Genomic DNA, 24,163 nt, shown 5'->3' with positions numbered 1-24,163 from the left:
TGTAATAAATAAAATATATTTTATTAAAACAAAACAATTGATTTCGTATATTCTAAGACAAATTATATAATAAATATTTACCCTTACAGAAAATTATTTAATATAATACGTATTGTCTGTCCATCCAAACACAGCATCACTGACAAGTACCGTGTCAAACATGGCGGGAAAGAAAATGGAGGTCAAACGATGCGGCGTTTCGTTTTCGATCATTGACACATAACACGATCTTTCGGTTTGACAAATTTTTGACAAATTCTTCCCGCGAATATTGACGTTTGAGCGGTCACCAGAAAAATACGTAATGCACTAGAGAATAATATATTACATTTTGTCTGTGGCACCCTGAATGTCTATAAATGTAAACTTACCTTAATAATCAGCAAAATATACAAAAACGTAAAATAATTCAATAACCACTAATAAATCAGTAATGATGCCCACAAATCACAATTGCCTATTCGTCTTTGTAGAAATAGTTCATTATCCCTTGTATTTTTAAACTATAACAAGACGCAACCTATTACATCGAAAAGGGTCCTACACTGTACTCCTTTAACACCTACTGATTTCGACCTTTATCTTATCTTATCTTTCTGTTGTGTGCGATCCCAAAGTTGAGGTCATCTTGTGTATGGAAATTGTAAAAAAATTATCACTGGATAGTGCATCTACGCTATCATAGTAAATAGGCCTGTATGTAACTGCCAGAGGCGCTTTTTGTGGCGCCAATTTTCTAACCATACTTATGCACCAGTGCCTTTCTCAGTAACTCTCCATAAAGAAAAATTGGCTTAATTCAACATCGCTCGAAAGAATCTTGGTTTATTACAAAAATTGGAAACAACGTAGATACAAATGTTTCAAGTTAGCTTATTCTAAGTATAGATGGCGCAATTAAAAGTTATATTTACAAAATATATCAAAATAATAAGAATTAGTTGTTACATAATTTAGTTGAATGAGTTTAAAAGATTTCGAACTTTCTGATATTTCTTATCTGTTCTTATCTATCTTTGGCATTAGCTAACTTAACACAAATTGGCGTCATCCATTCCCAATTATTTTAATAACGGCAATCTAATATAATATTGGTGATATGGTCCTATCGTAAAAACATTTTCAACCTGCGATTGATTTGACCTGCAATTTGCCAAAATGGCTGCAGTTATACAAAAAAAAAATATGCTGCAACATTTGCCTATAGGTAGGCATATACATTAAAATAATCTAAATCATAATCGCAAGACCCAACTATAGTAAAAATATAAAAATTACGCCCAGTAAATGGGAATCAAAATATCAAACATCACAGATATTTCTGCAATGCGTCCCACGCTTTATCGATCTGTTGCTGAGTGAATTCATAACTCCAGTTCGGACTGAACACAACATTTGCTTCGGACACCTGTTCATAGTTTGTTGGTTGTGCTTCAACCCGTTTCTTCGCCTCCTCCTCGGACAAATTATTCCTTTCTTGAAGTCTACGAATTGCCTGTAATCGACGTTGTTATAAACTATACAATATAAATTGAAAACAAAAAAAAAATACAAGGCAGTTTTGCCGCTCATCACCACTAAATGGAACCAGCTACCCACTGAAGTATTTCCAAGAAATGAGCGTAGCAATTTTTAATAGGTCGAAAACGCACTTGCGAGCCTTCTAGCAAAGTACATAAGGGGTATCACTAAACATCAGATGTCATCCGGTACGTTTGATCTGTTTTAAAAATCCCAACGTACTATGACCGTTGAATGGGATTATATCTGCGTTTAACATAAGACAAATTACTTAGAAATAATTCTATCTACCTCTTTCGGTGGTACAATAACGGCCCATAGTTGATGGCAGTACTGAAACCATTTCGCTTGTATCATAACAGCAGCTTCCATAACAACTACTTTATATCCCTGCTCTCCTAGTAATTTGATTCTGTTTTGAGCCTCCTCAATAATAAACGGCCAAACTGTTTGGTTCAATTGGTTTAGCTTTTTCTGTAATATATTCAAATTTTAACGCAATTTGAAATTGGTACACTTGCAATTTTGATTTTTGAAAATGGAATGCTTGTCAACTTGGCATTTGACATCTGTCAGATTTAGCTTCAGTGACGCAATACCGTAACGACCTTCTATTGAGAATAGATTTATAATGAAGATAATCGTAAACTTGTGCCGTTCTATATAATAATCTAATATGATATATAAAGTCTGCTGTTATTTGGATAAGGTGTCAAATAGGATCTATTAAATTGAACTTACTTCAGTGATTTTTGTTGTCAAATGCAAAATTACATTTTTATTTGTGTCGACAACACTTTACGTTCGACAGTTATCATTTTGATAGTTAATAAGAAACAAATAAAAATTTAATTCTGATAAGTTAAAATGACACGTAAGGAATAAGAATATTATCTTACCGTATCGCTAAAAACAATTTCGCCCAACTTCTTCCTATCTATCTCGCCTGCCGCTGTTATAATATCATTACCGAAAGTTTCGGCAAGGGTTCTATTTAGTGGCAATCCTGGCTTATATAACTCATGTGCTATTAAATCACAATTGACAATGGCGGCACCTTTTGACCTAAAAATTTGAGAAATGCGTACTAAAACAAATGATATCATCTTAGTTTTAATCATTGTAACCTTGTATGTATATGTGAGAGAAGAAAATAAAGATTATTATTATTATTATTATAAAGCAAAATTTTAATCTATTACTTTGCATCCTGAATAAAAGACAAACTTAAATGTATAAAGTATGATTTGGTCGCATTCTATCATATTTGGCGCCGTTTTTACATCGACAATAAATCTTGATTATAGTCTGTGAAAAATAGAGTAAATTGTAATTAAACTTACTTAAGCTTTTCTGTAATATTACTTTTTCCACTTGCAATACCTCCTGCCAAACCAATCACATACGGAGTAAGTGGGATATTTGGATTAGGCTAAAAATAATTTTAATATATATATATTTGTTGATTGTATGTATTATTCTAGGTTTATATGAAGCACGGAAGAGTATCTGACCCACAACACAGGGTATAGTATGTCGACTAGCGTGTGATTAGTACTATACAATTTTAAATAAAAAAACAAATATTAATTTATTAATAAAAACTATGTTTATGGTTTATACCCCCTAAATTACCTTTGGAGGTTTCAGCATTGTTCCCAAAAGGCGCATTCTTTGATTGCTAGAACTTAACTTGGAGTCTTCCTCTGAAGAATGCTGGTCATCATGTGCCAATTCAATCACATGCATGTCAAGCTCTTTAAGTCCATTCTCTTTTCTCTTCTCATTAATTTTAACACCACCTCTGTATGTTTCTTCACTAAGTACAATCATCTACAAATTAAATATACAGCAATACTTAATACAGCGAGTGTCAAAGACCTATATGTCAACATAAATACACACGGTTTTTTCTTTCATAGCGATGCCTTAGTCGATACGAAATGTCACTCTTTGAGATGAGACTTAGCGCTTGTCAAAACGGATTTCTATTTGAGATAACCATTTTTATCTCATATCATCATCATCTCGCATAATTAGAGAACCTACTTCATTACATAATACAACCATAATAAAAAGCTCTCAAAACTAGTTTTGTAAATTATGTAGAAAAAAATGATTATTACGTTTTTGTGATTGTACCATTAATTATTATTAATACAGATTATAGCCAGCAGTGGCGAAGGGTGAAATTTTGGCAAAGGGAAGCCGGTCCAAAAAAATGTTGAACAGCACTCTATATGAATTAAAGCCATAATAACAAACAAAATCCACAGTTTTTAACCAAATCTGCGATTAAATTACCTTACAGAATCAGTCACAGTTTAAATAACACAAATATTAAAATATAACAAACGAAATTATCACGCACCAGTGGTATAGGAACACATGTCACATACTAAAAATAATCTATTTTCAACCAAACGAAATGGAACGCGAAAATATGCCAAAATAAAAAGAATATGACTTGCGAAGGATTTCATTATAACGCTAATTCTTTTTAATTTTGTCGTGTTTTCTTTCTCCCGTGCCGTGGTTCAATAACAATAATTTCTTTGTCTCTTTCTAATAGAGGAGAGGAGAGAACTGCAAGCCGGTCGCGATCAGCCTTATCTTTCTTTAAATTTTACGTACAGTTAGCGAGCATTAGAAAGAGATGGTTTGACACGATCTGTCTCTTTTCGCCTCATAGTAAAACGTTGGCCGAGATAAGCTGTAATTCGTCGAGTTACCTTTAATGTAATTTAGGTACGAAAAATTGACGCGCTGATTAATTTACGACTATAAAATGAAATGTGATACTTAGGGTATTGCTAAGAATTACTATTGCTATTGTAAATCGCGCAGGCATTTAATTAATAATACTTTGTTAATGAAATAGAATGTAAATACTTTTGTATGAATATGGAACTGATTTTTGAAAGGTAACCCGGTGGGAATCGGCTTGTATGGACTCTTCGCCACTGATAGCCAGTCGCCACTACCCTATATGGCCATAGATTGCATACATTACTATAATTTATTTTTTTATAGACAAGTAGAAGGCTTGTATGTTTGATTTTTGGGTTTGGGACTTGCCAGTTTCCTTTATCTTTACCTATTCTGTACGAGCTGATCTTGATTACATACACGACATAGAAAGAAAATTCCACTGGTGCAGCGCCAACACCCGACCTTTGTGATGAAGGCTACGCTTAGCCACTAGGCCATCACGGTTGCTTTAACACCTTAAACTTACCTTAACTTACTTACTTACTTACCTTAACTTACGTACCTTAATCAAGAAAAAATTTTAACAGATTAAAAGTTTTTCTTGATTGAGATTAAAAGTTTAAATAATAGGTTAATTTAAAAAAAAACTTACTTCAAATCTAGGATCATCTTTTGTTGGTCCATACAAGTCCTGTATAGCAAGCACATTGTATTCCAAATCTGGATTTATATCAGTGAGGAAATCTTTTACAGCTTTGATTCTTAGTTCAACTGGTTGTATTAGTTCCCATAATATCTTTGCTGAAATATATAATTTTTTAAATCACTTTAAGTATGTAATAAGTCCTAATTGGCAGATTAGTAACATCCTCCGAGTATCTATGCCCAAACATACATACAATCTGCATAGAAAACTTTTGGGAAATAGTCTAAGGTCTTTGATTCAATTCCCTGCGATAGTCTAATGTCTAAACCATTTACGACAACATAATTTAGAACAACATACTGGTTATATTGACCAAAATTACAGGTCCCAACTGAATTCTATTGTATTAAGTTCTAAATAAATTCTAGTTCCAACTATCGGTTTTTACGACATACAGACTTGACTGTAATCGTTTTGGATCCGCCTATAAAATGTGTAATAAAAAAAAGTTTTAGTAGATTGGATTGGGGGGCTCTGTCTAATTGTATTTTACTTTCTATTTGGCATACATACACATTTAAGGTATTTAGTAAGCATTTCTATAGCCTTACATTGAATCATATTAATATCCGTGACACCAACTGTTACATGTTTTGTTGCTCTCAAGGCAGCCTGTGATAGAAGTATCTTATGGCCATGGTGAAGTCGATCAAATGTCCCGCCAAGAGCTACATATTCATAAGTCTTCACTGGCTCACCTTTAATACTTTCAATTTCATTTTCAGTCCCTACAATTAAATTATACATTAATACAGTATAAAATCGTAAATCGTAAACCTTCTGGGGTATAGAACTTCTGTGAAGATTATGCCTAAAAAGAAATGTAAATATTCATTCTTCATTGTCATAAAGAAATGTCCCAGGAATCGGGACTGCACACACTACATTTGTTATTTGTGCCTTTTAAAGTTTGGTTAATTTAATTAATAAATTATTAAGAAGCTTATATGTCTGCAAATTGCAAATTTATTACATTTTTATTTTATTCATGTGGTAAGTTTACATATATAATAGTAATTTATAAAAATAGTAAATTAAGTACATATATAACAGTATAAAGCCTATGCAAGTAATAAATAATTGCTAAGGCTGTTAAGGCTGTACTGTTAATAAACAGATATATTAAATTTACCAATAGTTTGCAGTTGGCATCCAGGTCTTATATTTGACACAAGTTCTTTAAGATTTTCATTTTCTATTCTACTATCAGTCAATATCATATCAATAGGATGATTTATTTGGAGTTTTTTTAAGCCCTCCAAAGGTTTTAATATCAATCTTATATCTATGTTTGCATTCTGTGTGGCAGTCTGAAACAATAAGTTTGATAGAATAAGATAGTTTAAAAGATTAAATACTTTGGTAAAACAATAAATAAGAATTTGACATTAATATCAATTTACATTTATATCTGTTACAGAGACTTTATTTATATGAGCTTGTAGAACTAGAATACAATTTTATTAAATAATCAATGATCAATTAATTAACAAACTACCTTTTTAATTCTTAAAGTGTTTGTTGATCATAATCAATACTTTCCATAGCTAACATAGAAAATAGATGGATAGACAACCCAGCAACAATTGTCATCAATTCATTCATTGCCTCACTAGAATGTTAATAATCTCCATGTCATACTCAATAAAACTTTAAAATAACTAAAGCTACTACTAAGCTGCTACTTTAAAAGTAAAAAATTGCACTAAATAGATCCAAATCACCAGAATATTTGCAGTTCCTTCAGCAATGCTGTATATAGCGTTTACATTGTTTATTTTCATTTGTAATCGGTATAATTATAACTATATATAATAATTTAGACTTATATTTTTTTGCAGATTTATAACATCACAAGTGTTACATAAACTCATAAATACCTTTGAATATATATCAATAATTTGTTTGTTGATTACTGATAAATTATTATCCACCCCAATATATTTGATGTAAAGTATATTGCTTACAAGTCTTGATGATTTCAAACATAGTTTCAGAGTTTTTGCAGTGTTTGAGACAAATAATAGAGCATTTGAAGCCATTAGATCTATAAAGATGAGTTAAGTTATACAACAATTTAAAGCAACAATTATTTTTCAACACTTTTTACCTACCTGTATTTGAATTCATTTTTGTAAAATAGTACGATAATGAAATAGATAGTAACACTACCGCTATGGCAACGCTAAGTAAACTGTTACACATATTTATACATACTTTATCATTATGATAACCAAAACTGACTCAAAGTTCAAACTAGTGATATGTGCAAATAGTATTGCAAAATGTACTCACTTCGTACCTTTTAACTCACTTTATTAGGGAATATTAAATATAAAAGGAGGAACAAAAATCACTTGGATGAGACTACTGATAATGAACGTTTTAAGTTTTGTACGACTATCAACGCTATACACATTATTTTATTGCTTTTAAATGATTGTTCGTGATTGGTAGCTTTTTTTAATCAACTAAGACATTCCACGTACAACTTATTTTTACCAGGGCCTAAATATATTACCTGTTTATAAAATATTACTCATTCGCTCAACAAAAAAAAATATTTAATAAAATCTTATCTCGACAATAAAGGTTATAAATATAATGTGTCGAAAGTCTTAACTGTAATTGTAACAATATTGAATAATATTGTATAATGTATTATTTGGTATTATTAAATTCATTTGAGTTTTATTGTTTAATCTAGATATTGATAGTTCATAGAATTTGTTATTAGTCTCATCACAGATTACTTTTAAATTTCAATTAATTAATTCTGGAATGTCAAAACAAAAATAAGACAAATATTAAGTATTACACTGCTCTATCACTGCTGTACTGTCTCATTAATAATTCGTTACCCTGTTATGTGCGTTACACTGAGGTGAAATACATGTAATTTACAATGATTTAAGAGGAGAAGAAAATATTTTCATGATTCATGAAGGGTAATAACTTAAATTTTAAGAAATTTATTGTCAGTATCTCCGCTCAATAAATCAAAAAAATCTAATACTCTTCCCCGATTATTTATCATTATCCATTGCCCGCATCTTAAGAAATCGATAAAATTATGAAGAGATATTATCAAATATTTTGACTACATGGAATTAGTATTTATAGAGTTTATAGATTGTGATAAATGTATAAATGCACGAATTTTATCTGTTATACATAATGTAATGTAAAATATTTTTAACTGGCAACACTGAGTTATAAAAAAGTGGAAACAAAATTTTACTTGGAATGTTTGAAAATAAATAATTTTCTTCCTTCATAAATAATTTCCAATTGGAGAACTGTAAAGATATATGTAACTCTCATTATTACACACTTTTTTTTAAGTTTAATGGGAAACCTGCATACTAAAACAGAGGAAAGAAACAAGCTATCTCTTCACACATCCCGCGACGGCCAAGCATTTACAAGTCAGGTAATCTGCGATCAAAACGAAAACTTGCTAATGTCATTCTCAGCTGTACATTCAACATACGTAATCTACAAAATGCTTTGTTGTTGATGACTATGGGGTTGCTTACTTGCAAATAATTTAATAACAAACGTTTGGGTCGATACTGACGTTTGCGTGTTGATTGTTTTGGAAAGTGTTAGCAGTTTGTTTGTTTGTGTTTAGTTCAGCTTGTCGCATTTTGTGGGCAACCTCAGCGGGCGTTCCTTCCTAAGCGTAACCAGCAACCATTCAGTGAACAGTACTTCTCGGCCTTGGTCACGAGTATCTAGACGAAGGTTAGTGTTTTATATCATTAATATTCTATTGCAAGTACATATAATCACAAATTTAGGATATGTGTTGTGAATGGTATTTTCAATACTTTTAAAGTACATTTTGTATAAATAAATAAACTTATATATCATACATTTCAAATAAATGTATTATTGAATTCATTAGCATATCCATTTAGTTAAGTTAAATTATGAAATTCCGTTTTTTATTACTGATTTTTCTTTCAAGAGAATAGACCAAACTTGGAAGTATTTTTATTTAAAATTTAAGAGATACAAGCTTTTTTTTTAATGTATTATGTATATAAAATGCTACTACTATTTTTGCGCATGCAATGACCATACTCAAATTTGCTAAATAGCAGAAGTTGAAAAATGAAATATAGGATTAGGCTAAATATTTAATCTGCACACTAAACTGTCAAAAAGTTTGATTATAATGAGACCTTCGAATTCATTGCTAGAGCATTGTTTCATGCTCGCTATTTATTGCTTCTATTTATTTATAGCATAAATTTTCAGGTGGCATGATTCTACATTAAATAATCCTCTTGAAGCTTGTAAAACTGCTTGGCCGGTTGCCCATAAAGAGTCAATATTTCTCCCAGAATTCCCCATTACAACTGATCTCTTGAAAAAAGACTTTAAAGTAGTTCAAACAATAGCTAAAGGTGCATTTGGAGAGGTATTTAAAGTGAGAAAGGTCTCTGAAAATAAGGAATATGCTTTAAAAGTTCTGAGCAAGTCACAGGTTCGTATAGTTTAAATAATTTACATAATTCATATTATACATAAAATTACTGAGAGCCATTAAACATTATTACCCACACCCTATGGTTTCATCCACATTAAGTTGGTTGTAGTGTGATGTTATATGGCATGATACTAAAGAACAAAAATACATTCCTATTTGAACCAGTAGTTCCCAGGGTTAGTACATTCTACAGTCAGTTAAGCTTTTGAAATAATTGGCATGTTAGAATTAAGAATTAACATTTTATACATTAACGAAAATCTTGTATTATGTTATGTAATATTTATATTATTAAAATCAACAATATATACAAAACTTGTTATTTAGAGTTGCTTAAACTCATTGTAACATCATTTTTATTATTATTAGTTTAAAACTTGTTAGATCAAGATTGAAAATTATCTATTTAATTTCATTATTATTTCACCATATCATTATTTATTTCATCATCATCATAATTCTATTTAAATTATTTATTATCATAATTTTGTTTCATATTATAACTATCAAATAAAGCCTTATAACAAAAGCTGCTAAAAATTTGGTTTAGTTCAATGGCACTCTAAAAAAGCCAGTTAATCTATGTTTGATAAACAAAGGTACTCCCTTGACCTATTTTTATTCATGCCCAATATTTGGCACAATGCCAGCTGTTTCCTCATTCCTACAGTTAAAACTCCTGAAATTGGTTATTTTTAACCACTCACATTAAAAAGAGAAGTGAGTATTTTCAGTATTTAAATGTTTCATAGTAAATAACAAAATTGAATGCGGAAGATATTTTTCTTTAAGAGCTACTGATTGATATTCTTGTTATTGTTATGTAAATTAAGCTTAAAGCTTGTTATCGCTACAGTGTATTCAATAATGAATTAAAATTTATTCAACAAGGTCTTACAGTGTTATCTTGATGCTATATTTAGACAAAATTAAATTAATTGTACAATGCTATTCCTTCATTGACTTTTTTAATGTCTACTATTATGATACAAAATAAGAATAAACAAGGAGTTGGAGCTCCATCTAAACATTGTGTAAAAGAAAAAACTTGGCAATTAAAAAGAGTGGCGGAGAGTTTATTGCCAGTTCTTCACTGCCAATCTACGCCCTTGATTTGAGAACTGGCAGTATATGTAAAATTAGAAGCATTTAATGTATATTTCTTTTTTGACGTTCATAAGTGTACATTATGTTACCTACGTGAATCAATGATTTTTGAATAAACATAATTTGTTGAGCTTAAAATAGTAATATATGTAGCTACACTTAAAATAATTATGTAATAAATATTAATCATATTCTATTGTAATAATTTATTGTTAATTTTAATGTAAGTTTTTAAACATTTTACATTAGTGTAGTTCTAAATGTTATTCTTTTAAAATATTTTCTTTGTTATAGTTTTATATAACCATTATTATATTAATAAAAACTGATATATTACAAATGCACATGTTACAGGTTATTAAAAAAATGTGGTATTTGTATTAATTTAATACACAAAATTAAGTAGGACACTAGGTCATGGTCAAATGACATTAAGATAATTTGACTGTATAATACATTCATTAACATTATGAGTGTTTGTATAATATCAATATACCTGTCTGTTTTAAAAACACCTTAATACATTTTGGTTCTAGAAAATTGTGAATAAAATTTTATGTAACAAAAAATGAATAACTTGACTTTAATGGAGACTTTGTACTATATGTTACATCATTTTATAATAATATTTATTTCAAGAATATGATACAAAAATGTGTAAGGTCGAATAATTGTTAGTTTGCCACACAATGGCGCGCAAATTTGTCAATAAATGAATTTTACATTTTGCATTATTAGTCTTATGAATTGGTCAATTCTTATATTGTTTGTATCATACATATCATATCATACATTATTAAATTTATATCAATTACAGTGTCGCGCAAATAATCATTTATTAATAATAATACATTTTTTCTAAAAGTAATACAATCATATAATCACCCTTTAGTTTCCAAGACAACCTGTGTCAATGTTTCAGAAATAGAAGTGAAACGTCATTCTTTAAATGCAATATTTCGGTTCAAACTATAAAAAGCTTGATCGAGATACTAGTGTTTTCCATTGTCTTATATGGCGCTAAAACTTGCATTGTGCACATTCGAATGCAGGTGGATGCAATGTGGCGTTGTATGGAGGATTCCCTGGACAGCGACAAGGACTAATTAGTGAATTCTTTGCCAACTACGAGTATCATCTTTTCTTTCTTCAGTGTGTTCAATACATCCTGTCCTTCTTTGGCTTTAGTTTCATAAGGGAGAATGGAGAAAGATATGCAAAAAAACAACAAATATAATGTGCGATCCAACACATTGTAGGCTTTAAATAATTATCAGACCACACAGTTTGTGACATTCGTGTTTATATATTATTATTATTTTCTAGAAGAAGAAGCAAGATAATGTTTGGCCCGTTCATTAAATAAAGCATCATATAAAGCATCCATTGAAAGATATATAAAGAATATTTTCTATTCCAGTTGGTTCATGACAGAGCAGTGTGCCAAGTCAAGGAAGAGGCGAAGATCCAGTCTGTTGTTGGCCATCACCAATTTATAGCTGGAGCAGTATCACGGTGGCAGACAAAGAAGAGACTCTATATTGGTAAGTGAATGCAATTCATTAGTATGTTAAAATCTCTGGTCTGCTAGAGTCTTTCACCAGTACTTTGACAGCCTTTTCACAGTTCAAGCGTCTATTTCGGAAAACAAGGTTCCATAGCAATGTTAGTAAGTACAAGTCTATGGGCGGCGGCACAACTTAACTATAACTATAACTTGAGCATACTAGGGGTCCAAAATTTTTTAACGAATATTTTACGCATCTTATTTTGTCTATGACACAAAACAGATACAACATAATAAGAGTCGCCTTTTGTCAAATTAATAATGTCACTTCTATTAATTGGCTAATTAGCCGTCCACATGAGTTAATAATCTGGTATCTTTAAAATATGGGTAGTAAATAGAATAGTTGAAAGTTCATTCTGAACACACAGGAGTACCGTGATATGCATAATTTAAATTGTTTATCGTGTCGAGATACCAAGTTTCCTTGCAATGCGATAAAAGTTATTTTAGAGTTTACTTAAATATTCTAAGATATATCTCTGCTTGAGCAACATCTTTGTCGCATTAATGAAATCAGTACAGATAACATAAAACCAAACGATTATTTAAATTGTACTGTTTTTTTTTTATTTCCACGTTTTTGCACAATTAAATAATAACATTTACAATAAACATCGTGCAAATTTTATAGTTAATCAATGATGACTCACGTGGCGCGTAAATTTTTAATACATTTAGTAATAAAAATAAATTAATATTAAATGTTGGAAATACACCGTTTATTTATACAGTTTAAATGTTTTATACATTTTTTTCTTTATTACTCGATATATTGATTCACGTGTAACGGTTTTTTTAACTTTTTCCACGTTTCCTATCCATCCATGGCTTTCTTTCAATACGAAAATTAATCCACCAAAACTATTTATTAGAATAACGTACAATCAAACAACGTACAATAACGTATTGTATAACCGTGAAAGTACTTTATTAGATATTTAGAATTTTTCCTTCGAGGGCGTCCATAAATTAAGTGAGGTGTTTTTTTTTTAATTTTCTGTACCTTCCTCCCCCCCTGGTGAGATGTCGTGAGATTTTTTTCAACTCCCTCCCCATCTCCCAATCTCACGTGAGATTTTTTCAAAATGTGGGTTTCTTACACGTGTTGGAATTTTATTGTAAAAGAAAAAACAATTGCTTCGTGATTTTCTTTACGATTAGTAATCAATATTGCTGAGAGTTTAATTATAAGTGTAGTAAATAAAAATTTAGGGCCTTTAGGCTTAACCGTTTTCCTAATTTTTTTTCAATGAGAAAAAAAATTGCGTGATATTTGCCGAGACCCCCCCTGCCCCCCTTAAACACGTAATTTATGGACGCCCTCTTATGAACACTATAGTCAGGTGATTCTTCATAATAACCTATCCAATTATTTATGATTGCAAGTTACATTGATTATAGAAATAAGCTATTTCATCATCATGAGATTGGTATTTAACCATTTAATATCAGCGTAATTATAATAGACACGATAAAATTCGTAGCGATAAATCTAACACGTTTTCTAACGAAAATAAGTTATATAACATCGAGAGTCATGTTTTCATTTCATGTTTTAATTTATAATTGAATGATAAAATATGTATTGCCTTTGTAAAAACAAAATCAATAGTAGCGCAGTTTTTAGTACGTATTTGTAGTCCCTATCAAGTTATATGTACTTTAATAATAACACATCAGTGGTAACCATAAGTTTGCCTAAGGCCTATATGCATAACACTGAGATTGTTATTTAAGAAAATACTGTAAGAGTTTAAAAAAACAAAATTGTAATTAAACAAAAACCAATAGCGTGTATTTTTTCTCGATCTCCCTGACGCACTGTGCGTGATGCGACAATCGCTCTATCTCACTTTCTCTCTCGATCTTTCTCACTTGCTTGCTCCCTAGTCTCGTTCCATGTCTATTTGCTTCATGCTACGTTTGCCCTATCTCACTCTTTTTCAATCGGTCTCAATCGCTCGCTTCCTTTTCTTCGACAAAAACGCTGCCGACATTCGTGACGCTAATATTATTATTATAATTAAGCCTAAAGTTTCACTCCAAAAAATAAACAAAGTAATTGTTATATGTAGTCACAAATATTATTATTAATTATAACTGTGACACTGACAAAGGGATTTTTTATTTAAAGGTTTTCCCAAAGCTTTGCATTGTTATAATGTTGTATTGGTGTATATTGGTGGCCAACAAACCATATAGATATTACGGTACTGATACTAATCAAACAATATAAGATCAAAATCTGTTATAACGACATCGAAAGGTCTAATAATATTTGGTCGTAAAATACGATAGTCGTAACAGCCGATGACGTCGTTAAGTACCTAATACAATAGAATTCAGTCGGGACCTTTGATTTTGGTAACCGATATATTGTTCTAAACAATGTCGTAAATGGCTGTATATAATATTTTATGTTTATGACTGTATATAATATTTTATATAAATTCTATAGTATTTATATATATATGTATAATATTTTATGTATATTGTTCGATGTAGTTGATTACTCATCGCTAAAACTATTTGATGAATTATTATCATCATTATATGAATGTTCATTGCACTGGCTAAATACACTTTAATAAGATATATATATATAAAGTGCGCATATAAAAAGGGTTTTCAGTTAAATAGTTCGCATTTATGCTAATTCGCGGCGGGCACCAGTAATACATCCGACCTACTATTAGGTAATTGCTTTATCAGTACGATTGCGACTAGACATTAATGGCAAAATGAGGTCGATTCAACATTTGTCATTAGGTCATCTGTGTATTTGTCGTCTAGAAGGCCGTTGGTTAAACGTGTTTTAAAACTAAACCAAAAGAAATATATAAGCGACTATTATATGAAGCGATATAGAACGCGGTTAAAAATTAAACATGTATGTAGTATATGTTATTTTGAATGGTTGCAGGTGCTTACAAACATTTTGTAAAAAATACTTGGCGATTTAAAAGCGCTTTGGGCAAATTTTGCCAGTTCTTCTTGTCTCTACGTCCTTGATTTGAGAAATGGCAGTTTAATTTAGAAATATTTCTTTACTGACGGTCAAAGGTTAAGTAGCTATGGTATTTATTTTTTATTTTTTTTCTGCGAAGAGGCACGTTGTGTCACACAGGAAATTGTGTCTCAAATATATTTAATTGATAAAGCTGTATTAATACCTCTTGGAACCACGAGAGAACTTATTAATTATATTAGAGGTTATATTGGAGAAATATTAACCATGTATTTTTCGTAGTTTGATAAAAAAATTCATCTTAAGAGAACCTTCTACGAATTTATATTACTATTTTTCAATTAAAACACATAATTTACATTTTCAACCTTTACTAAATAAATTCTTAGAAACGCTTTATACGTGTTAACGTTCTCAATGAAGTTTATTCAATAGGAAAAATTACTGGTAAAAACAAAAAAAATGTACTTAGAAGTATAATATTTCAATTGTATTGTTATAACGTTTTTATTTTTGTGAAATTATTAGACTGTTTTAATGCGATCATTCGAAAAAGGGTTGCATCGTGTTAGGCATAGCAGCAATGGTATCCTGAATGTGTTGATTACAAAGAACACGCATATCTTAAAGCGTTGCTTTGCTGTCTATGCAAAAACGAAATTTATTCTAACTCTACCAAAAATTAAACATGGATATAATCTGAAATAAAGAAGTTATTATAAATGCAGTTTAATCATGATTGACCAATATTATCGATTATTTGAAGTTTATCAATAATCACCTCATTTGCTAATGTTCACAAACAGTTTCAGAGTACATTCCGGGCGGTGAGTTGCTAGTGTTGTTAGACCAGTGGAGAAAGTTACCTGAGGATATCGTCAAAGTGTTTGTGGCTGAAATTGCGTTCGCTATAGGTACGTAAAAATTCTAAAACAAAACTTCCCGATAATGGACTATGATTACAAGTCTTAAGGCGCTACCTAACTGGGAGCATTAACGTGTAATGTAACATTATACCTTATATATAGCCTTTACGATACCTTCCATTTGTATTCTTATAAAAATGTTTTGATTTTTATATGTATTAAATATTACAATTTTATTTTGGGGATATTCTATTTTTATTAACCATGAAAGTTTTCGGTCTGAGAGTCTGCAGACCTCTGTTGAGTTTTTATACTTTGTGCTAATCAAAGAATTAAATATGTTTATATTTCCTTATAAAATAATCCCTTTTAATGTAGTAATAAGTAATACATTTTTTAGATTAGTAAAGCTGACAGATATTAATTTTAAGTGATTTCTTAGATGTCACTGTGTCAGTTTAATAGTAAAACAGGCGATTAGAAATTATAGTTCGTCATATGTCTTAATTTTTTAAAGTTATCCTGTGTAATTTTCAATTTCTTTGTCTCTGTAGTTTTGTTTCATTTTATAAGCACAAAATTCTATATAACTGTCTAATATATTATTTTAAGTATGTTATACTAAAAAGCTAATAATTTTGCATTTTTCGTATATAAATTAAATATTATGTTTAATTATTGCATTCCACGTATCGATCATTTAAAGCCTAGTTAATAAAAATATGTTGAAAAATATTCCAGATTTCCTACACAACGCGGGTATAATATATCGCGATCTGAAGCCAGAGAATATTCTACTCGATTCGGACTATCACATACGGTTGATTGATTTCGGCCTTTCCAAGTGGCTGTGTATTGGGTCCAGGACTACGACGCTCTGTGGGACTCTTAAATATATGGGTGAGTTATAATCTATTTGCGGGGTCCCTAAAAGATGTTTGTACTATGATACAACTCAGGAACTTAGCGATTATCACAATAAAACGCATTAAAATATTCAATGCGTTTTATAATTTTTACAATTATAGTATAGGTCCCGGCAGGAATATTTTCAAAAATATTTAAATATCAAAAAAAAAAAATTTGCTTCTTCTCGCTAGCGTGAAAAATTAAAACGGTCATTTTCCGTTTCAGTGTGGGATTTGACACGTTATACCAAAATGGCGTACACGGCTTTCGCACCTCGCACTTTATCACAAACCGTTTAGTTCGTACGCGATTCTTAACCATGACATGCCAGTGACGCCGTCACGATGAACGCGCGCGATTTCAACTTCGAAATCGCCATGGACGGTAGCCAAGTAGACGAGGTGGTTGCCAGTATCTTTCATACAGTGCTATTCCATCGATCGAGCGGCAAATTCACCTACAACAACGAGGAGAGTTACTCCATACGAACCGTTAATTACGTAGACGTTGACTGCGATTTCATTGACTTCACGTACGTCTGTTGCGCGTCTGAATCGCTCGCTCGGAAGCTCAAAAGGGAGATATCGGCCTTTTCGAAACTCCTGCGCACGATTGACGGCAAACCGTCCCCCGCTAAGGGCGAAATAAGTCTCGAGTTCTTCCAAAAACACCGGACCAGATGGTTCCTACCGACGTACGTGCCCGTTCCTTGGGAAATATGGCGCGTGAGTTGTGAATTGACCGAATCGGGCCAGGATATGCATAGACACGAGAGCGTAGTGGAAATGCTTCAGGACCAAATAGTGTTTATCACAGAGATAATAAACCGACACGAGTACGTACCCAAGATGCCTAACCGGTCGGACGCGGATCTCATATTCGACACCTCGTACCCGGATATTCAACCTTATCTCTTCGCGATAAAGTATAAGCTACCGGAAACAGAGTCGAGTACGGTCAGCAACACAGTTCGTAAACTCATCAGGGACACCCTGTATTTGTGATTATACGCTTGGTGATTTTGTATATTGACAATAATTTTGTTTCGTAGTTTGACTTGAAATGGCTAATTATTTGTCATCGATTAAATTTGTAATTGTGATATATTTTAATGATTTAGATAATCGAATTTCGGCTATAAGTGTGAGTCGAGAAATTTATTTAATGTACTTAGTTAATAGACATTGAAATAGTTATATTTTTATTTCTTTATCCGCCCCTAAGTTAATAGTGAATTAGTTAAACAATAGTCATTGAAAGCTGGTTGTTGTGTCCATTTTACGTTTATTTGATCCTAACATTTTAGGGTTATCAAATATTTTTAAGTTATATCGGCACGTATTTTGGGTAGGTTTTTTTGCGTCTTTAAGTAGTAAACATCGCGATTAATACGCGACTACTGAGGCCTATACGAACGTTTGGTTGTGATAAATTGATTATGTGGATGATGTTCATACAATTTGTATGAACGTTTAGCTCAGGTTTAGCTCCAAATTCGGCCAGGGACGCTACTCAAAATGTTCTATTTCTATATAACCTATCTTTATTATCTATGAATTGCATCTATTACAATTAGATGGACTGTATTTAACTGAGTCTTATAAACCATAACATTTTTTTCTAAACAAAAAATAGACCATAGACAAAAAAAACTTACGTATACTCCAAAAAGTGTTTCGTCCGTACTAAGGCGTATTCTTACCAAGCTACGTGCTGAACTGTAAAAGTAGAAATAAAAAAAACAAATGATATTTTATAAGTTTTATCCGTTGACATAAATAAAGATTTTCAAACCATTCAGACATTAAAATATTGTAAGCAGTTTTTGACCATTTTTTTTGACGATTACGTGGATCAATAATAAATCTTTCGGTTTCGGCAATAATTCTATAAAAAAAACTTAACAAAATCCCGAAAAAAGTTGCGGCAAATTCTCCATAACTAATGACTAACAAAATTAGGTTATAATAAGCCTCGAAGAACCACCGATTTCTAGGTGGAGATTTAACCGCAATTTTTAGCTGACCCTAGTAGGTGAAATAGAATTAATGCAGCTACATATAAAATATAGTGTATATAGAAGTGTAAATATATTTTTCTCATTCAAATTAATGGTTTAATATGAGAGCTTTATAATGCTTATATGTATATTGTAGACTTTTCTCGGTAGGCTATTTTAAAGTGTGATAATTTTAATATAAGATGGTGCATGGATAGAAAGTGTAGGAGAAAAGAGAAAATATAAAAAAAATCGTGTGTTCTACAGTGAAACTTTATTAGATTTATTACTAATTTTAAATGTATAAATAGTTATTTTCTTATGTAACGCCATGGGTTGGCCCGTATTTCAAACGTCAATGTCAATGTCAAATGACTGTGAAATTCCGATTATTTTTTAAAAATTATTTTTAAAAATTGCCTTCATTCGGATACTAGATATATTAGATAGTATTTAGTTACATTAAGTCCAAAATAAATACACGACGTCTTTCTCATATTCGCTAGTCTTCTCCACTCTCTTTTATTTCAAAATTAATCGATTAACAAAATGGCGGGTGTCTATTGGGTTAGGATGGTTCTACTAATTGTTCAGTTTGTCTAATTATGGAAAACGAATACGTACGTGAAACGAAACGTTTTGCACGACTGTGATTGGTTTAGAGCCACACTCGATCAATGATTTGTCTTTTTAAGTTAATTAATAATAAATATATTTACGTTTGAATTACAGGCTGTACCTTTTTTAATATAGAAAGTACATATATTTAATTTAACTAATTATCCGCCCTTGAGCTATATGCTATTATTTTCATCTTTAAATTTATGAGTTCTAATGGCGTCAACTAAGTGCTAAAATTGCGCTTATGGTAGTTTAAGTTAACGAACTTATAGTAGAACTACATTAAAAACGAAGATGAGATTTGTTTATAATTTTCTATAGTATTGTTCTATTGCAAAACTTTCGAATTGTTAACACTTAACTTAAAAAAAAGTTTTAAAGTATCTGTAAATACACATGTTTAATGATTTTTTTATTGAAACTTCAAATTTATCAATGAAAAAAAAAGATCATTGTAGGATTCGATATATCTTCGTCTTAAAAAAATTGGCATTTTATTGTCGCCATTTTGATTAAGGATTCAGTTGACTTACCTTGACAAAAAGTCTTTTATGCCTTCAATTTGTCTTTGTACTGACTCCATCCATGAACTGTTTTACGTATAAACGCCTCTCAGCTTAGATTTCTTATAAAGCTAAGAAGTGCTTAGCTGAGCGGCTTTATAAGTAGGCGGTTAGTTATTTACTTTCCTACCTCATTTGTAGCTCTAAATACCCTTGATTGTATCTTTTTATTAACTTTTGTCACCAAAGAAATGGCTGTATCTTGACAATCTTATGATTGGCCCCATTCACGCTATTAGTACCTAAATGTGACTTTTAATATCGTAGAGGGATAAACCAATTGAAACTATTACGAGTAGATCGATTCTCTATTACTATTTTACTTAAGTATAGAACTTTATACAATCTTTTTTTGACTCTTTCGGTCAAATCGTCAAAAAACAAATGCTATTGCTTCAGCAAGTTGTGTACTATAGTGAAGTGGTGTTGATGAAGCTTAATTAAAAAGCTTAAAAGCGTTCATCCACGTATACGTATGGTATACGCCATACGTATAAGTAGATGAACGAAGTGCCCATTCTCTGGCTTTAAAAAAAAGAATCCTCGACTAGTTTTACTACCGACTGGTTGGCTATAAATCTTATATATGAACATCAAGTCATGGGTATTGTCTTGTAATTTATAATGTACGTACCAGTGAAGCGACGTATACATTTTTAGACGTATACGATTTTGATACAATACTCCAACTCTAAGGGCCCCCCAGGTATTTTAACTAGGGTTTGAAAATATGCGAAAAAAAAAATAATTAAACTTTTATTATTATACGTAAATTTATCATTTACCTGGATTTAGACAATTTCTAATGTTTTTTTGGATGTACGTTTCGAAGTGTTTGTGGCTTACGTAGTAGTAAAGCTTGAAATTTGGATCAGCAATACTACAGAAATATATTATTTTGCATATTTATTAATTCATTTTGTGGCCCTTTGGAGACGACGAAAGAATATTTAAAAAATAAATCGGTAGCTAAAAAGCTTATCCGAAGTTCCGAACATATTATAACTTACTTAAAAAAATAAATAAAAAATTTGAATCAATTCCCTATTAGGTGTCAGCGAGCTTTGTACTTAGGTACCGCCACTTAAGTTCTATTGGTTTATGCCTTTACGATCGCATGTTTCCTTTGTAGATTATAGCGAGCCGCTTACGTCTTATAAGTTATGACCCAAAATCAAGTATTTGGTGATGAGACAATATTTTAATACAGATAAATACAAAACTTTATGGCTGCGTACATCTATACCTGTATACTTAGCGTTAGTTTAAGATAGCTATATAATTTTTTGTCTTTATCACTTGCACTTGAAAAACTTATAAAGATCACAAAACATTATGTAATTTGAGACTTATAATACTTCTTATTTGCTATTTTTGTAATGCCAAACCGTACCAATCGTTTTAGGTGTGGGAAAAATATCTGTATCGGAGGAGTCTAAAGAGGAAAATATTTGCACAGACTACTGTAGAATACTAGTAGTCTGTGCAAACGTCCCGATCCAATAATATATTTCGTTATTTAGTCTGCTTATAGAACGCTATTAATCTTAACTCAGGCTTAACGTCAAATTAAAGAGAGTTTCGTATCCAGTGAAATTAAAATTTGAATGTATTATACTTCCCAAAAGGTTATAAAGACAATTTCTTGCGTTTCTATTATAATTTATTCATCCTAAAATTAAGCTGAGCCTTAATACGCTTTGTACAAAAAACCCTTAGAGTAGTGACTCACTGTGACCTGTGTGTCAAAAACACATGGATGTGCTCATGCTCATGGGCACTCCGAATAGAAATAATTTGCTTTGTCTCGATTTTCACCAGCCATAGAGTTTGACACGTCTGTAGTGAGTAAAAATTGTGTGCCTCGTTTAAGATATCGTCGCACGTTGTATATAAGCACCTTTGCCTTACTTAAAAATGTTATGTATGGCTGTTACTTGTATGTAAAGTATATGTTGTGATGTATCAGTTCAAAAGCAGGATTTCTCTTGTGATAATTTATATAAATATGTGAATAAATGATAATGTATTAATTGTCTTTTGATTTTTCAAATACCTCTTTTTATAGAAATAAATACACCAGAATAAACATTTCAACTATTTTACTAAAGTACCTACTATTTCGCCACTTTCGTGTTTGTGATAACGCTGTGGCGCATAAAACAAATGAATACTTGTTGTTATTTTGTTCTAATTACATTTTATGACATTCTGTTCCAAAAAAGATTATTATCCTTTTTTAATTGGTATTATTTTCGTTTTTGTTAATTTAATTCTTTAATAATTATGAATATAAAAAGAAGGCTACGTTTATTAGCCAAAATATTAATTTAATTATAACATTGTTTATAATAATTTTATAGGCTTCTCTGCTTAATACCGTCATCAAGCATTGGTGACTAACGCATTTACTTGAAATCCTATCGAATCCAAAAGAAAATATGAGAAAATTACCCTAAGAATTTCTATACTTACCACTGACTTATCGATAAACCCAAGTGTTGACATGGGTATTAACATGTTTTTTTTGTTGGGTGTGAGACAATTATCGGTATATGTATTAAGTGTTTCAATTTTAAAATATAGTGAAAGTGTTGTGATATCAAGACATCAAGAAGACTTCGTGTGCTCAACGACAACAACTCCCATGTAATTATAAAACTTTATTTTATTATAATTAATAATTGTATGAATGGTGGAATGATGCGTAGAGCACAGGAAGTGTGAATGCTGTTTTGTATTGATTAAGTCGTACACAAAACACGGACATCACGAAAAATACATAAAATAGAATAGGTTTGGTAATATAATAGATACGAGACAAACTCTATGGTTTTATAGAGAATAATTTTAATAGATTTTCGAATAATAGTAATATGTATTTAGAAAAATTAAAAGCGGTCTGTGATCGTATTTAGAACTACACGGAATCATGACTACAAATCAAACGAATATAATTTTTATACAAAAGCAATTGAATGGAAAATCTGAGTATCAGACACGGAAATTATCTTATTGACGTATATGAATGTTATATTGTATTAATTTCGTGCTTTTGTCACGTGTATTTGTGTTAGATTTTCTTATAGAAGTCCAGACATCTAAATTTCAATCAAATGTCTATTAATACTAGAAGCACACAGTAAAAAAGGCATAATATTTAGTTATTTTGGCACACACACTGTCATTCATTATGCTTTTACTTGTACTGGGTTATATGTGTAAATAATCTATACGATATTATAAATCATTGATTTCAGCACCAGAGATCTTACAACGAGACGCGTATGGACATGCAGTTGATTGGTGGTCGCTGGGCGTGATCACTTGTAGAATGCTTACTGGAGAGGTATTTATATATTTACTATTTACTATGTGTATATATTCTTTCTCTGGCCATCCACCATGAAAAGCTCTTCAAGCTTTTAGATTTTTCTGAACCAGAACATTTAATCTATCAGAATGTTGAATTTCTGTGCGTCGGCGATTCACATGTAAGCTATATAAAGCGTCCATGGTATTAACGTAATATCCGATATGTTTTTTTTTAAATAAAAAATACTTATCTAATATATATTGTTTAAATTTGTTGATATTAGAATAAAGATAAAAGTAACTGGTACATGTAATGAGTACGATAATATAGTTTTATTAATTTTCACATTGTACTTTTACGATATAATGACTTTGAATATTTAGAATGTGGGATATAAATCAGAGACTATAATTTTGAATAAAAAATACAAGCTATTCTTTAAAAATCTATTATATACAAATCTATACAACAGAAATGTTGGCCTAGTGGCTTCAGCGTGCGACTCTCATACCTGAGGTCGTAGGTTCGATCCCCGGCTGTGCACCAATGGACTTTCTTTCTATGTGTGCATTTAACATTTGCTCAAACGGTGAAGGAAAACATCGTGAGAAAACCGACATGTCTTAGACCCAAAAAGTCGACGATGTGTGTCAGGCAATTGAGGCTGATCACCTACTTGCCTATTAGATTTAAAAATGATCATGAAACAGTTTCAGAAATCTGAGGCCAAGACCTAAAGAGGTTGTAGTGCCACTGATTATTATTATTTATACAACAGCAGATAGAATGTTTTAACATATATGGTCA

The 24,163-nt window shown here is 31.0% G+C and overlaps 2 protein-coding genes across 7 annotated transcripts in view; one reads left to right on the top strand and one right to left on the bottom strand.

Moving 5' to 3' along the window:
- LOC110997005 (bifunctional coenzyme A synthase) lies at window positions 1-7,516 on the bottom strand. Of its 4 annotated transcripts, none has more exons than XM_022264935.2 (10): window positions 7,461-7,516; window positions 6,820-6,986; window positions 6,072-6,249; window positions 5,491-5,667; window positions 4,886-5,034; window positions 3,157-3,354; window positions 2,865-2,953; window positions 2,421-2,586; window positions 1,813-1,995; window positions 1-1,495 (listed from the first exon to the last, which is right to left on the bottom strand). In XM_022264935.2, exons 2-10 carry the CDS (start codon window positions 6,979-6,981, stop codon window positions 1,310-1,312), a joined length of 1,488 nt encoding a protein of 495 aa, XP_022120627.2. In that variant the 5' UTR covers window positions 6,982-6,986; window positions 7,461-7,516; the 3' UTR covers window positions 1-1,309. The 4 variants fall into 4 exon arrangements, with proteins under 4 accessions (XP_022120627.2, XP_022120623.2, XP_022120625.2 ...); XM_022264931.2 differs by lacking the exon at window positions 7,461-7,516 and adding an exon at window positions 7,054-7,454; XM_022264933.2 differs by lacking the exon at window positions 7,461-7,516 and adding an exon at window positions 7,235-7,454.
- Window positions 7,517-8,151: 635 nt separating this feature from the next.
- Window positions 8,152-24,163, top strand: part of LOC110994578 (autophagy-related protein 101) — a 56,772-nt gene continuing 40,760 nt past the window's right edge. The window contains exons 1-7 of one of the 3 annotated variants that reach the window (XM_045628091.1): window positions 8,152-8,372; window positions 8,574-8,686; window positions 9,206-9,434; window positions 11,965-12,088; window positions 15,889-15,996; window positions 16,690-16,848; window positions 23,301-23,389. In XM_045628091.1, the coding sequence (XP_045484047.1) occupies window positions 8,289-8,372; window positions 8,574-8,686; window positions 9,206-9,434; window positions 11,965-12,088; window positions 15,889-15,996; window positions 16,690-16,848; window positions 23,301-23,389 (906 nt within the window). In that variant the 5' untranslated portion in view covers window positions 8,152-8,288. Of the gene's footprint in view, window positions 8,373-8,573; window positions 8,687-9,205; window positions 9,435-11,964; window positions 12,089-15,888; window positions 15,997-16,689; window positions 16,849-17,082; window positions 20,041-23,300; window positions 23,390-24,163 lie in introns of those variants that run through there. The other 2 variants (XM_045628092.1, XM_045628093.1) reach the window with 2 other exon arrangements.

This window comes from Pieris rapae, chromosome 4 (genome assembly GCF_905147795.1).
Source record: "Pieris rapae chromosome 4, ilPieRapa1.1, whole genome shotgun sequence".
In the NCBI taxonomy this organism is placed as follows: domain Eukaryota; kingdom Metazoa; phylum Arthropoda; class Insecta; order Lepidoptera; family Pieridae; genus Pieris; species Pieris rapae.
Note: the sequence above shows the minus strand (reverse complement) of the source record. Positions and strands in the feature narration are given on the sequence as shown.

Excerpts from the sequence above, each read along its gene's own strand:
- LOC110997005 (XM_022264931.2), bottom strand. The coding sequence starts at position 7,144 with ATGTGTAACAGTTTACTTAGCGTTGCCATAGCGGTAGTGTTACTATCT. Across the intron at positions 5,035-5,490 it reads GGATATTAATATGATTCAAT|CAAAGATATTATGGGAACTA; the intron begins GTAAGGCTATAG and ends TATATATTTCAG. Across the intron at positions 1,996-2,420 it reads AAATTGTTTTTAGCGATACG|AAAAAGCTAAACCAATTGAA; the intron begins GTAAGATAATAT and ends AATATATTACAG.